The following is a 16846-nucleotide window of genomic DNA, read 5'->3' as shown; positions in this document are numbered from 1 at the left end:
CTACATGGTAGAGCAATAGTGAAGGGGGGAGTGTGCATGCTGTTTTTAATGCTAGCTCATCATCAGCACTACCTAGAAGGACAGAACAAAGTGCTACATGAACTTGGTCCAATGTGAGACAGACTGAACTAAGATGTTTCAATGAGATTTCTTCTTCCAGGCCACCCTAACAATCCAACCAGGCTATTTCAGATTAGAATAAGAACAGTGTGCAGGTGGGTTACAAATGTGACAATTTCTGCCTAAAGCCCCTTATTACATACATAGTTACATAGTTTGTGAGGTTGAAAAAAGACATCAGTCCATCCAGTTCAACCTATGATGTGTGTGTGTGTGTGTTTTCTGTTAACCATACATTGAATACCCCTGTATGTTGTGGTCTTTAAGGTGCCCATCTAATAGTTTTTTGAAACTATCGATGCACCCTGCTGATACCACTGCTTGTGGAAGAGAATTCCACATCCTTACTGCTCTGACAGTGAAGAACCCCTTACGTATTTTAAGGTTAAACTGTTTCTCCTCTAGTTTTAGTGAGTGGCCACATGTCTTATTATATTCCCTTTCTCTAAAAAGTTTGTTCCTTATGCTAGGGTCATCACCAGTACAGTATTTGTATATTGATATAATATCCCCTCTAAATCCTCTCTACTCCAGAGAGAATAAGTTCAGTGCTTGTAGTCTTTCCTCATAGCCGAGGGTGGGGGGGGGGGGTTGCTGGGGGGGATTTGGGCAAACGTCTGTTTTGCTAATTCGTTTGGCAAAACAATTAGGGCTTGTTTACACTTGCTTCAAAATGTGGCACTGGAAACACTTTTTTAAAGCACTCTAAATGCCAATCAATGCTCCTGTCAATAAATAAAATGGTTACCTTACAGTTCTGTTCACATTGTTGTGTTTGCTTTGCTTCACTTCAAAAAAACTTACCCCATATGGCCTGTTTCACACAGGCTTCAGCTTGTATAAGAGCAGTGTGAACAGCAAGTTTTTATAAACCATGTTCAGAACTTTCAGTAAACATTGATGAAGCTTTTAAAGTGCCAGTCAGCTTCAGTTTGTAAATGTTGAACACAGATCCAAATGGGAGAGCTGATTGCCACTTTAAACAAGCTGCTAGCAGGCTTCAGCACTACTTGAAGCTTGTTAAAAGCATGCTGAAGCCCACTAACCTGCTTGTTTAAAGTGACAATCAGCACTTCTATTAAGATCTGTGTATTCATTTTCAAACAGGAGCTGAAGGATGCTTTAAAGGCTCAGAAAAAGCTGTTGCAGATTGCCAAAAGCTTGCTGAAAGTTTCATTAAAGCTTGCTGTTCATGCTGCACTTATCCAAGCTGAAGTCCGTGTGAAACAGGCTTGTAGTTTTCTAGGTGCTTCAAATTGTATCCAAAGCCTCCATAGACGTCTATGACAATGCTCGTTTACAGCACTTGAGGCTTTTGAGGGGCTTTTATTCAGCATTAGCTTTGCTTTGTTTTGGAGGTATAGCAGGTATGAGATATCACAGGATGCACTGGGAAACCAACAAGGAAATTGGAAAAATGCCATCAGCAGTCACTTCCAGTTCATGTGTATATATTCTGGAATTGCCTGGTGCAGACTTGAAATCTGCTGTGCAGCATGGAGCAGCAGGAAGGTAAGTGGGGTCTGGACTGGAGCAGAACAACCAGAAGATTGCACATGTGGGTGTGCAACATGGGAACACTATAGCAGAAGGTGAGCGGAGACCCGAGAGAAAAGGACTTAATGGCAGAGGATCAGTAGAGCTGGGGGACAAGAAGAAACTAGCAGATGTTTTACGTGGTGGGCAGCATGGGAGCAATATAGTGGAAGGTAAGCGGAGACCGGAGAAAGAGGAGGATCAGCAAACCACATGATGAGCTGGCTGTTACTACTGAGTGGGGGATCAGCAGAGCTGGGGTTTACTGCTGAACAGGGGATCAGGAAAGCTAGGGGTACTACTCAGTGAGGCATCATCAGAGCTGTGGGTACTATTGAGCATGGGATTTGCTTAATGAGGGTACAAAAAAAGCTGAGGATCTGCTCAATGAGGGTACTAAGAAGCTGGGGATCTGCTGAACACGGTTACTAATGAGCTGGGGATCTACTTAGTGGGGATACCAATCCCTGCTCAACTTCTGCTACAGTGTTCCCATATTGCACACCGCGCGTACCATCTGCCAGTTGCTCTGCACCCAGCTCACCTTCCTGCTGCTCCACACTGCACACTAGATGTGACATCTGCACCAGACACTCCCAGAATATATACACATGAACCGAAAGTGACTGCTGATGATGTCTTTCTGGTTCGCTTGTTGGTTTCCCAGTGCATCCTGAGATATCTCATACCTGCAATACCTCCAAAACAAAGCGAAGCTAGCTCTGAACAAAAAAAACTCTCAAAAGCTGCAAATGCTGTTAGTGAGCATTGTCATAGACTTCTATAAAGGCTTTAGAGATGCTTTGAAGCACCAACAAAGTGGCATGGGGTATAATTTTTTAAGCAAAACAAATACAATGTGTGAACAGGACTGTAGGCTTACCATTTTATTTAGTGACAGGTGCTTTGATTGACATTAAAATTGCTTTAAAAAAGTGTGTCAAATCCCCCGTTTTGAAGCAAGTGTAAACGAGCCCTTAAAGTCATAGCAAGTGTAAATGAGCCCTTATTCGGTCTTCCATCTCTAAGCCTCCTTTTGTTGTTAGCCTGGCCATACATGGATCGAAATTTATCTGGTTCTGCAGGCACCTGCTGAATTTCGGTATGGCCACTGTGGGTGAACAGAAGTCAATCTACTGATCAACTTCTGTACAACCACTCTGTTGGAAAAAAGACGCTCGATCAGTGCCGTGGCTATTAGAGTGCATTGTATTCTGACACTGGGAACGTCTATCCGCTGTCAGAATACAATGACACAATGGGAAAGATTCCTTTATCCATCTCAAATGTGTGGATGGGGTAATCGGGTCATTTTTTTGGTTCAACGCACTGGCTGAACGGAAAAAAACTGAACCATATATGGGCAGCTTTAGGCTCTAGTTCCATTTAAAATGGGGGAAGTTATTAATCCATGTGGTCTAATTTTATGAAAGTTATTCAAAATGTAGTCAACCGAATGTATGATTTTCATTTCACATGATAGATCTACTTGAGATTATTTAAGAATAGCTTTTTTGAGATTGTAGGACACTTTCATCACCTTGCTTTCATCACACATTCATCTGCAGGGAAATGTATGCATTTAATTTGTTAGTGGGCTTTTCCTGTCTTAGAATCTCCTTGGCAAAAAGTGCTGCCCAAAATTGTGTTTACTGATTATGTTGCTATAGTTAATTTTAAAACATAAGTACTATGATAATTCTGAAATGTAAATACATAATTCCATCAAAACTTATTAGAGATTGACACTGTTTCCTATGCAATTTAGAAACAGATGGATATATGAAAAAATGTGTTCTTCTGTCTAGTTCATACCACTGCTAGGCCCAGGAGATGTGATAACTATCTGGATCTAGTAGAGAGTCATCATATTTGATGACTAGGTATAACACACTTTTCGAAAAGTGTCTGGATGTGTGTCCATGAGCCTCTAGAATTAAAAGATTTTTGTTTTCAAAATTAGAAATTATATAATTTCTGCACAGAAAAGGAGTTGGGCCCCCATCTTCTGGGCGTCTGCCATCAGCTCACGGAACTGGAGAATATTTGACCTGGTCTCAAAATACCAACCAACTCATTCTCTTTGTTCCTCCTGCTCTCTAGCTCCCTTGTAACCTCTTCCCATGCTCACCTCCAGGACTTCTCCCAAGCCTCTCCGATCCCCTGGAATGCTCTACCCCAATCTGTCTGATTATCTCCTACTTTGTCCACTTTCAGACGATCCCTGAAAACAGATCTCTTCAGAGAAACCTATCTGGCAACCACCTAACAACTGTACTTTTATTTTCTCCATCAGCCCATCCCCCACAGTTATTACCTCTTGTATCTCTTGACCCTCCCTCTTAGATTGTAAGCTCTAACGAGCAGGGCCCTCTGATTCCTACTGTATTAAAGTGTATTGTATTTTTACTGTCTACCCTCAAGTTGTAAAGCGCTGCATAAACTGTTGGTGCTATATAAATCCTATATGATAATAATATTTACCATAGGAGGGAACCAATTTGCCATAACCTTTCTACCATTTATGGTGCCTTGATTCCACCAGCGACAGATTTTACCCCTGCCTTCCTCTCTAAGTGGGAATCGCTGTGTGAAAATTCTCCATTTTGCTCAGAAATCCTACATAGCCACTAAGGTCCAAGAGACCAATTATAATATCCACTAGGTGATATAGGGTGCCCAGGATCCTGCATTGTATCTTTCCGCAGGTACCTCATACTTGCTGGTAATGTGGCGTCAGACTAGGTATGATGTTACACATTTTCTGGGATTGACAGAAAATTTGACCATTTTGGCAAGTGGTGGCTAGTACCATCAAACACCTGACTCATGTTGATTTATTGGATAACCTCGAGGCATGCCTGCTGCACCTCATGCAATGACCCATTTAAAAATACAAGGCCTCTCTTACCATGCAGTTACTAAATGCTGCCAATATGTGCATTCCCATATGTTGGAGGTCTGTGCACCCACTCTTAATGTCTCTCTGATTCTCTGAAATCAATGACCTCAGGGACATGGAAGACTTTACGGCTACCCTTTTATAACAGCTAGGAGTCTTTTTGTGATCCTTAAGACCGTTGCAATATTTTGTTTACACAGATGATCTACAGGTCTCATAAACCGGGCTGATTTTCTAGGAGACTTTTTATTGTGAGGTCCCAGGTGAGAGAATTTACCTTCCTAGTTCTTAATGTCTCTCTTTGGCTTCTTCTCATCTCCTTCACTCTCCCTCCTGTTTAGGGCACTTGCCTTTGTTTCTCTAATTTCTGCTTGCTATCCTCCTCCTTCTTCACTTACTTACTAATCCTGTCATTTAGTCTTTACTCCCTTATTGGGCTATACTGGCCAAGGGGTCACCTCTTCTGGAATTTTTTACTTTATATTCAACATGGCTGCATTTCTAAGTTAGGGCTTCTCTATATAGGTTGGAAACACTGGAGATACCTACCACTGCACCCTCTCAGTTTTGCTTATAATTTAATGAATTGAAACTCCTATCTTGTATGCTCCTATTCATTGAGCTGACTTCGTAGTACTGATGATGTCTGGGATATCTGCCTACTTATACCACTGTATCATGCAATACCTTTGACCGGTTTTCACAATGCAACTTAGGGTAAAATAAAGTCTTTTGGAAAAAAAATAAATAAATAAAGTAATTCCAAAAAAAAAAAAAAAAAGAAGGAGTTGGGCAGTGAAGCAATGCTTGCTGAGCGAAAAAGTGTATAGTATTTTAGAATTTACTTTATAAAGCAGCGCTGCAGATCTCACTTAGTATACAATTTGTGCAAGTAAATTAATTCCTATATGTATGTCTGCATGCTCAAATAAACAAATCCACAGTGTTAGTGCTACTGTTTCTTGTAGTATAAGTCTAGCATAAGTCTGTTTTTGATGCAGCTTTGGGGAAGAATTTCTTTAGGAATTATCTGCATTCAAATTTTCCATATACTATAACTACAATTCAGTTCCCGAAAAAACTGATACTTTCTGTGAAGAACACCTTACTGTAGAAGTCATACCATTTTAGTAGTCATGCACATGAGCAAGATTAAAACTTGTGTGGCCAACCACTCCCACTGCTAAGCACATCATACCTAAACAGGTCCAAAGCAGAAACAAAGGAAAATGATTCACTTCAGTGAACCATAATTCTTATTGTGTTATTGTGTATTAATTATAATGATGCTGTGGAGGAAATGGGCACTAATGCATTATTCCTGGATTCAGAAACTGAGTCAGAACTGAGGTATATTTAAACAGTTCTGTCACTAGCAAATATAAAAAAAAGTGTCTACTTGTTTCTAGTAGCCTACAGCTTATAATAGCAGGAAACAGAATGCTACTAAACGAGTAACAGATATTTCCCTGTTTCCTCATCTCACATTTAGGGTAAAGATCAGAAAAACTTGTAGCAAGAGAGCATCTGCTTGTCATCACCCTTAATCTTACAAACCAATTGAAATGGCACTGCTAAGTTTTACTGCTTTATAATATGGACAAGGACCAATTTGAAATATGTTAGGCAACCTTTTGATTTTTTTTTCAGAGGCACACACATTCTATGCATTAAACAATTAATAGCAGATTTTTGCTTTTTTATTGAAAGGTAGAAATGGTGCGAAATGATGTGCCTAATTCTGTGTAAATTATGCACAGCTAATTAACATACCAGAAAATGGCACTTATTGTGTCAAAACAAGGACGATATTACCAGTTTAAATACATCTTCTTTTCCGTAAGTCAGAACATATCACCTGTAATGTTTCAGAAAACGCTATGGTAAGACATGCGCTAGAAAATCAAAAGTATTGGCACTCCTACCTTTAAACGCACATGAACTCTTATGGCATCCCAGTCTTAGTCTGTAGAGTTAAATATTGAATTGGCCCACCCTTTGCAGCTATAACAGCTTCAACTCTTTTGGGAAGGCTGGAGAGGCTTGTAGAGAAGGCCTAGCTCACAGTCTGTGCTCTAATTCATCCCAAAAGTGTTCTATCAGGTTTAGGTCAAGACTCTGTGGGGTTGATTTTTAGGGTTTGGGCTTGGCCCCTTAGATCCAGTGAAGGGAACTCTTAAGGCATCAGCATACCAAGACATTTTGGACAATTTAATGCTCCCAACTTTGAGGGAATAGTTTGGGGTTGGCACTTCCTGTTCCAACATGACTGTGCACAGGTGCACAAAGCAAGGTCCATAAAGAAACAGATGAGCGAGTTTCTGGTGGAGGAACTTGACTAGCCTGCACAGAGTCCTGACCCTAACCCGATAGAACACCTTTGGGATGAATTAATGCACAGACTGCGAGCCAGGCCTTCTGTCCAACATCAGCGCCTGACCTCACAAATGCGCTTCTGGAAGAATGGTCAAATATTCTCATAGATATAAATCTTGTTGATAGCCTTCCCATAAGAGTTGAAACTGTTATAGCTGCAAAGGGTGGGCCAACTCAATATTGGACCCTACAGACAAAGACTGGGATGCCATTAAACTTCATGTGCATGTAAAAGCAGGAGACCCAATACTTTTATTAATATAGTGTATCTACCTAGTGCTAATTAGGCAACAAGTGGAGTCATGATTGGGAGTGGGTAATACTCTGTTGTTGCGGGTACTCTTAAATCTGGATGTATGATAGAACAGGTCATAAGTGATTGCTGTTAATCTCTAGCCACCTGATCTAATCAAAGTATGTATAGCCTTCTCACACTGGTTTTGTGTGCAATGCTCTGTGGGTAAATCTGTAGCACAGAGCGCGAATGCGTATGTTGCAGATACTCATACAGGATTCCATAGGCCCTGGCTACAAAGGGGGCACAGAGAGAATGGGAATATAGCAGCCAGGGTACTTTTGAGAAATTGAGAAATGAAGCTAAGTGAAGGAAATTATAAAAAATATAAAAAAAAGAAAAAGAAAACCAAAATGATTAACCTGTCAGGTTTTTATTGCTATCTGTGTTCTTGTTAAGGAGAATAAATGTCTCTATTTTTCCTGTTTGCCATTATCAAACATTGCCATTTTATCAAAGAAAATGAAATTTAAAAAAGGAACTAAAAATTTGAGTTGTACCCAGAATAGAGGGGGAACCTTCCAATAGGGACACTGACAGTCACTTTACTCTACCGAAAATTAAAAGTATTGCCTTTAGTTCTACTTTAAAATGCACGTGAGTCATGTTATCTACTTTAAAATGCATGTGAGTCATGTTATTTTATGTGATTTAAGGAAAACATTTTAATACTACTTTAAGCATGGCTGCTTAAGCCCAGACAGATTTTACATTTCGATTTCAAACAGCCTTGTTACCTACTTGGGAATTTTGTAGAAAATGAAAGGTAGCATTGTGTTCAGCACCAATGCCATCCACACAGTTTGGGATTCTTCAGATTTCACTATAATCACAGGAGGATTCAGCACAGTTGCTGTTTACAACACATCCAAGGGAGCTGTGAATTAGCAAGAGGAGGGATTCTGGTAGGTGGTCTTGGGGGAGCGATATATTGGGTTATGTAGGTAGCCATGAAAAGGCTAAAAATGCACATCATCACTCTGAGTTGGTTTCCTATCATGACTGTTAAAATGATAGGGGTCAAATCCAGGGCTTTTTTTCTCAGTAAAAGGGTGCAGGAGCTAACCCCCCCCCCCAGGTAACGCCTGTCTCCGCCCATACCCACCGCTAAAGCCACCTCTTAGGAATGTCTCTTGTCTCCACACCTAAATAGCTCTCAGCACTGTCCCCTTTGAAAAACAGGGAACAAAGTATAATATGGGACCTGTACAAGTAATTTGTAAGGAATTAGTTAATAAAAGGCAATACAGTAAAATGTACAAAACTTTAGAAATATCCAGTGCTTGCCAAAGTAAGCTCTGAGGCACTTCCAGATGATTTCAACAGGCCCATATCCTGCAAAGAGACAGGCTCATATCCAGCAAAAAGACAAGCCCATTGTAATGATATCCTGCACTGGATATACGAAAAGCTGTTGCAGGCAGCCATTTTGTTCAGAAGCAACCATTTTGTACAGTCTGGCAGCCCAGATATACATGCAGTGATATTCTGCCCCCTCCCCACCTCAATTAACTCATGGAATGCATAGGTTTTACACTTCAAAAGAACCATTATCTAAACTCAAACCACTAAATGATCTGGCAGGATGTCTGCTCTTCCAACAGGCCTGTCGTAAAACTTTGAACAAATGCATTAAGGATGACCAGAACTGAGTCGTAAATAGCACTCAACCAAGCTGTTCATTAAAAAGCTTAACAGATACACACACGATTCATAAATGCAGACAGGAACATGACACATTAACAATAAGTATATATTTGTATGAGAAATATCCTACTGATTGAATTAAGGCCATGCATAACCATCCTATCACATATAGAATAGAAGATAGAGGTCAGATATTCCCTGTGTGATAATTTGGTATCCCTAGATGCAAAATGACATGCTGAATGATAAACTATCAGTTTAAAGAATGTAACCAGTACATATTTTGAGACATAACTAGTAGTATAAATCTGTCGAAAAAGGAGGTCCTGATATTGTCATAACCCCAGGACAGCCCATTGCCACTCCGTTTTAATTGGTTAGGGGCATCAGTCAACACCCCTTTGATTAAAGAGAAAGGCTGACTCAAACTCAGTTATCAGAGTTCTCATGGCAAAATCAAAGAAGGAACATCTATCAAGTTTGAAAACCGATCACAACTGGCTCATCGATTGAACTCTGATAACATCCAGGACATTGAATGCAAGTATTCTTACTTCTCAATTCTACCTTATTTTTCTAATTGCTGAATTGTGTCTCTATTTCTTTGAAACACCTTTTTTTCTGTAAATATTTTATTTGCACCAATTTTGACATTTTTATTATTAAACTTTATTTTGAAAAGTGTTAACCTTGTCCCTAAGCTCTTAATGCAAGTTAACAAAGAATCTGTCTCTTGAAGAGTGCTACTGTATAGAATAAATCCTATGAACATTCCTGTCTGTGGTGACAGTGTAGGGTGCAGCTGAGAGTGGCATTGTTAAGTAAGTGATGGAAGGGTGTGAGACTGGCTGGTCCTTTGTCACGAGTTAGTGAGAAGGGCAGGGATCTGATACCCGCCTCCGTCACACCCATATCCAACAAAAGACAATCCCCCATATCCAGCAAAGGGACATTCCCATATCCAGCAAAAAAAGACTCAAATCCTGCAGCAGACATCCCCATATCCAGCAAAGAGACAGGCCCATACCCAGCAAGAGACAGGCCCATATCCAGCACAGACACATCCTTATATCCCATAAGAGACAGGCCCATAGATCTAAAAATAAACATTACCCATATTCAACATATCAAGAAGGAGCTATCCCCATATCCAGCAAAGAGACAGGCCCATATCCAGCAAAGGGACAGGTCCATGTCCAACAAGAGACAGCCTCCCATATCCAGCAAAGAGACATTCCCATATCTAGCAAGAGACAGGCTCCTATCCAGCAAGAGACATCCCCATATCCTGAAAAGAGACAGGCCTACACCCAGCAAGAGACATCCCCTTATACAACAAGAGACATCCCAATATCTAGCAAGAGACAGACCCATATTCAGCAAAAAGACAGACCCATATATCCAGCAAAATATAGGCCTATAAATCCAGCAAGAGACAGGCCCATATATCCAGCAAGAGACATCCACTATATTCAGCTAGAGATAGCCCCATATTCAGCAAAGAGACATCCCCATATCCATCAGGAGACATCCCCATATAGAGCAAAGAGACATCCAAAAATTCAGCAAATAGACAGCCCCATATCCAGCAAGAGGAAGCCCCATATCCAGCAAAGAGACACCCCAATATCCAGCAAGGAATAGGCCCACATATCCAGCAAGAAACATCCCCCATTTTCAGCAAAGAGACATTCCATATCCTGCATAAGACAGCCACATATACAGAAAAGAGACAGCCAAGCAGCCCCCATATTCAAGCAGCATTACCAGACATCCCCTATCCAGCAACACTGACAATAATTAAATTACCAAAAAAGCAATGTCTTTACAGGAAAGTGAGCAAGCAAGGCAGGCTAGCACATCACAGCTCAGCTTGTTTTCACAGCTGCGATTGCCACCAAAAAAGAGGCATGCCATCCAGTCTTCAGGAAGTGTTGGAGTGCAGATGATATTACTCCACCTTCCACTCTGTAAGGGCTGCAGCTGGCACTAAAGGGTTAAGTCCCAAATTTCTTGGTTTGAGGCACCAAAACCCAACAAAAACTACTACCAGGGATGACAGCTAAAAAATACTCTAGGTCTGGGAATCACACCTTCTCTACAATTAAAAAGAAAGTTATTCTCCCTCACTATCCTTGGCGGAGGTGCAGGTAAGCCGTTCTGGCACATTCGACCAGAAACAAATCCCTGGTCATATAAAAAAACACACTCATTTATTAGTCAAGAACTTGTTGAAAATATTAAGAATAACACTTAAATTATCTTTAATATATTTACTGCCTAAGAAATAAGTGATTCAATTGAACTTCAAGTTTTTATCAAGTCTGTTGGTTGACTGTAGAATAAAGTTTACCAACTCTAATCCCAGATAAAAATAAATAATCTAGACCAGAGATCTCCAAACTACGGCCCTCCTGCTGTTGCGGCACTACATGCGCCACGAGGCATCGCAAAACTCTGACATTCACAGGCATGACTAGGCATAATGGGATTTGTAGTTCCTAAACAACTGGAGGACCATAGTTTGGAGACCCCAGATCTGAACAGAAGGAAAATAAAAAGTTCAAAGAACAGAAGATCACTTCAATGGCAAATCTGTAAGCTTACATTATAGCACTTAGATTACTGTGCACAAAAACAACAGCTCACAAGCTGTTTTTTTTTTTCACATTATGCAAGTATATTTACAACTGTTTTTATTATCTTTTTTTACTAAATTGATCAATATTTCTTAAATAATAATAATTATCAGTATCAAGATGTCTTTACATTTTACACTCATTTCCTGAAAGTTTCCCATTTCTATATTCAAAGTATATGTCTATATTTAATTTAGGAATTTACAAAACATTAAACAAGTGTTGTGAGTCTTTAAATTCTGTTTAGATATATTTAGAATTTAAAATGTGTAGGTATTATTAATTTTTCCAAACCTATTATTTGTGACACTTCCTGAAAACGGAATGTTGCATAAGTTACACAGCTAGGCTGCAATATATTATAATAAATTATGGTCATTAGAGCCTAAATGTGTTAATTTACACATGTTAACAGGCCTAGAGGACAAGAGAGGTTTTAATGAATTCTCTGACGGAGTATGTGCATGTGTGTTGTTTGTTGTTTTCTACTCCCTTGACCCGAGTGGCAGCGAATAGCTTGCAAATTGTCTACTGGTTCATTAGCATTATCAAACTAGTCCTGGGATACGTGATCTCTGCTCAAAATTCCAGCTGCTACTATAGAAACACTAATCTGCTGTCATGTTAGTGCAGTTAAATGCTGGCTTTCAAAACAAGTTTATATATTAAATGCACACTTATGAAAAGCAAGACAAATTATTTTCAAATATCAATGAGTATGAATTATACACACACAAAGAAAAAAAAGAAACACTTTGACTTATTAATTTGTCATCCATGTTGTGTATGCACATGGGGAAAAAGCAGGATATATATATATATATATATATATATATATATATATATATATATATATATATATATATTCCAGATATAATATATTTTTACAATATGTTCTGTATTACTTACACAATTTGAAGCTGTGATTGTCTGAGGGCTAGTTAAAGCAGTGTTTCCATTGTTTACGCTCACCCAAACATCCATAGTTCTAGAAAAAATACCAAGAAAATCAAGCATATTACTTTATATGAATCCATTTATATAGAGGCATCAAGGTCTGAGATCCTTTTAAATAAAGCTCTCTCTTGCTAATTGATAATACATACTGTTATTATAGTGCATACTGGGATAAATAGGTGACAATAGACACCAAAGGTGATAAGCATACACAGCAAGTCAAGGTGTGTGCAGTGTGCAGCACTGGACATGTCTTCTGTCATTCCACTATGCAGTCTTAGGTCTTCACTTTCCTATTAAGAGGCTGCCACATTGCATTGTTTGATGCAGTGGCAGTTGAATGTCTGAGCTTCAGCTTTGAACTGAAGTCTATGTTTTTATATGTTTTTTACTGGGGATCCGTGATCCAGTGTTAGGCACTGGCAACTTGTAAAAACTGTTGGTACTTGTAGTACCATTTGCAGCCTATGCGAGCATTTAAAACTTGCAGGTAGTGACAGGTACACTACATGGTGTCAGCAGATTTGCATAATTTGTACAACACTATTAAGGTGGTAGCCAGAACTATACTAAACATGCAAACACCAGAAATTAGCTCTTCATCTATTTAAGTGTAACTACATGTACACGGATGCCTTTACAAATACAAATTCTTACAGGTTTACCATCTATGCAGTATGACGGGCGGTTTTCTGTGCTAGGGTTTTTGTGCTGCTTGACCTTGTAACATATCAATGCTTTAAATACAGAGTTAAAACTACCTACTTAGAGTAAAATTCTGCTTTCCATTAAAAAAAGAAACAATATTCCATGTTTATATATATATATATATATATATATATATATATATATATAGAGAGAGAGAGAGAGAGAGAGAGAGAGAGAGAGAGATTTTAGGACACAGAAATTCAGAGACAGTTGGGTTATACTGGTGCCTAAAAACAAACAATTGTGGCCAGCCTGGTATAACCACTTCTACTCCCAGTGTGCCTTGGTTTTGTAGAAAAATAGTGCCAATAGCATGATCATAGGCAGGTGGTGGTGGTCCTTAACCACTTGCCGACCGCCGCAAGTACATATACTGCGGCAGTCAGCCCCTCACAGGCAAAGTGACGTACCGGTACGCTACTAGCCTGTGAGGCTCTGGGGAGCGAGCGCGCGCCGCCGGAGGCGCGCTGCCGCGCGGTCACGTCCCCCCCGCGCGTGTGAGCGGCGGACCCGATGTCCGCCGCTCACTCACGATCCTCCGTGACAGCGGGAGAAAGGCAGGCGGCTAGTGTAAACACTGGTAGAAAGGACAAAAAAGAAAAAAGAAAAAGAGGGGCGCACCGACCTAGTGCATTACCATAAAACCATTTATTAAAATATTAAAAAGTGTACAAAGTACTCACAAAACTAGTGTGATACAACACACATCGAGAATAGCATATACAGTCTCCAAGGTAGCCAGGTCCCAATTGTGACGAATGGGCATGCAGATGGTCGCATGGGGCTGCTATGGCTAGGCTGATGCGTTTCAGGGGCGAGCCCCCTTCCTCAGAGCCAGATGAAATGTTTTTTCTTGGCTAGTGTAAACAAGCTGCCTGTCATTCTCCCCTGTGTAGGAACAGTGATCATATGGTTCTACTATGTAGGACCGTTGATCATTGTTCCTACACCTCAAGCCACAGCCAATCACAGTTCGAATCACGCCCCTAGGGACACACACAGCCCCTCCCTCTCAAATAAAGTTAACCCCTTCACTACCAGTGTCATTTTGCAGTAACAGTGCATATGTATAGCACTGATTACTGCAGTAATGTCACTGGTAACCCCAAAAGTGTCAAAAATGTCAGTCAAGGGTCCGATCTGTCCGCCCCAATGTCGCAGTCCCGCAAAAAAAGATTGCCGCCATTACGCGTTAAAAAAAAACAACAAAAATCGTTCCCTTAGTTAGTAAACGCGATAACTTTTGCACAAACCAATCAAAATACGCTTTTTGCGATTTTTTTTACCAAACATATGTAGCATTAAACAAATTGGCCGAAAATGTTAAAAAATTTTGATTTTTAAATTTTTTTGGGGGGGAATTTCATATAAAAAAATGTGAAAAATATTGTTATTTTTACAAAATTGACGCTCTTTTTTTGTTTATAGCGCATGATCAAAAAATCGCACAGGTGATCAAATACCACCAAAAGAAAGCTCTGTTTGTGGGAAAAAAAGGACGTCAAATTCGTTTAGGTACAGCGTCGCACGACCGCGCAATTGTCCGTTAAACTCACGCAGTGCCGAATCGCAAAATACCCCCTGGTCAGGAAGGGGGTAAAATCTTCCGGGGCTTAAGTGGTTAATGAACTCCAAGAAATGGATTTTACAGTAGTGTAAAAATCACACTTTCTTTTTCATTTATTGAGGGACACAGGTATTTAGAGACAGGTGGGATGTCAAAATTCAGTCCAAATAAGCAGTAGATAACAGCAACAAAACACTAAAAGGCCCCCAAAACATCAGCATAGCTAGGGATGACCTGAAGCTGGAAGAGGCCTGAACATCAACCTTGTAAATCTTAGAGAATGTGTACATAGAAGAGCAGATGACAGCCTTTAAAGGGTAACTCCCCTTCCGTGGGGGAAAAAATAACAAATAACCAAAAAACAATATAGCGTATACAATTGCGACACAAATCATATTGTAGTTGAATTTTATTAAAAAATACCTTTCCTTTTCAATCTGCAGCACTATTTTTTTCTGAAAATGCGATGCAATATGGCTTCCTGGAGCCATTCTGTACACAGAATGTGTACTGACCCCACCTCAGAAACATCATTTTCTGCTTGTGCGATTGGCTCACCAATTTTCCCAGAAGTTTGCCTAAGATACAAGTCAGATTTCTGGCATCCCCTGCAACACAAATTTCATTTTTTGGGAGATACTCCCAATAGATACACATCTAAAGGGGTGCAGACCCTGCTGCTTTCCTCATTAGAGGCCTACAGCTTCACAACTGATTGATAATTATAAAACCACTCCTATTAGACCCACTCAGCACAGAGGCACAGAGGAACAAACAGGGATTTTTTCAGAATAACAAAAGGTAGGAATCTGCAACAAAATTTGTTAAAATCCATTTAATGTACAGAGATCACCCAGAGGGGAATGTTTTATCTCAACAAAAGTGGAGTTATGCTAAAAATAAATGTGTATCTTGACAGGAAAAGATAGAACCAGATCCCTAAGACCAGGGGTAGGCAAACTTCAGCCCTCCAACTGTTGCAGAACAAAAGTCCCATGAGGCATTGAAAGACACTGACAGCAACATCCATGACTCCCAGAGGCAGAGGCATGATGGGATTGTGCAGTTCACAGCTGGAGGGCTAAAGGTTGCCAGCCTCTGCTTAAGACCATAGGTTTGAATAATGATCTGTGTGAGCCACGAGAATTGGTGAAACTAGAAGCAGGTTCCCTTTTTCAGAGACCATCTGTAATGACAAAGAGAAAATTTACTCTTTCTAATGTAAGCAGTGGCTGCTGGTTAGGCCCACACAGAATGAACTACATCCAGACAATAGCGGAAGAGCTCCTTCCAATGAACTGGGGCATGACAGATGGATGGATGGAAGACTGGTGTCCTAATATAGGTAAAAGACTAAAACTATCTAATAAAAGAAGGAAGTTCTGGGCTTCAATTTCACCTTACCCTTGTGAAAGACCAGAATGGACTCTTTACTAGTTATTATGAGCCAAACGTACCTGGTTTCAGTTCATAGGAGGTTTGCCAAACATTAATTTGAATGCTTTTCAAGTCAAAAGAGGCTGAATCGTTATAATAAGTTCTAGCCATATCAAATACAATAGAGAAGGGATTATCAAACAAAGGACATGGAAGTTGGAGGGTAAGTGGTCAGCTTAGGGGGGACATACTGTTTGCCGGGAGGTGGTGATTTTCATACTGCTAAAATAAAACTTAAAAAAGACCCAATTCCATTAAATAAAATACCTAGGGGATACCTCAAGCCTACTTGTAAAGTGTCACATGTTTACAACATAAACAATCTACCACAGGCTATTTAAATTGCCAGTAAATTACATTTCCTGGCCTCCTCATTCTGTTCGTAAACAAACCGGCTGGAGACTCCCTTCATCTATACCAGACCATTTTCCTAGATGAGGGTCTGGTATAAATTTAACGGGGCATGGCATGCAAAAAAAACTTATTCTTGATGAGGAACTGGTATTGATTTTAAGGAGGACCCCACCCAAGAAAAACAAAAACAATTTAAAATGGTGTAGGGTCTTCAAGTTTTTTTTTTTACTAGATCCTTATCTGAGCATGCAGCCTGCAGGCTAGAAATGGAGGTGGCAGTGAGAGTGCCATGAGATACCACTCCCCTT

General features: G+C 40.0%; 1 protein-coding gene across 2 annotated transcripts in view; it reads right to left on the bottom strand.

The window, feature by feature from the left end:
• ANTXR2 (ANTXR cell adhesion molecule 2) overlaps positions 1 to 16846 on the bottom strand; it is a 370587-nt gene that overhangs the window by 127571 nt on the left and 226170 nt on the right. For both annotated transcript variants that reach the window (XM_082263608.1, XM_082263607.1), the window contains exon 12: positions 12425 to 12503. In XM_082263608.1, coding sequence (XP_082119734.1) covers positions 12425 to 12503 — 79 coding nt within the window. The remainder of the gene's footprint in view (positions 1 to 12424; positions 12504 to 16846) is intronic.

The sequence above is a fragment of the Pelophylax lessonae genome (genome assembly GCF_965119305.1).
Source record: "Pelophylax lessonae genome assembly, chromosome: 1".
Lineage (NCBI taxonomy): Eukaryota > Metazoa > Chordata > Amphibia > Anura > Ranidae > Pelophylax > Pelophylax lessonae.
This window is presented reverse-complemented; position numbering and strand designations above follow the sequence as displayed.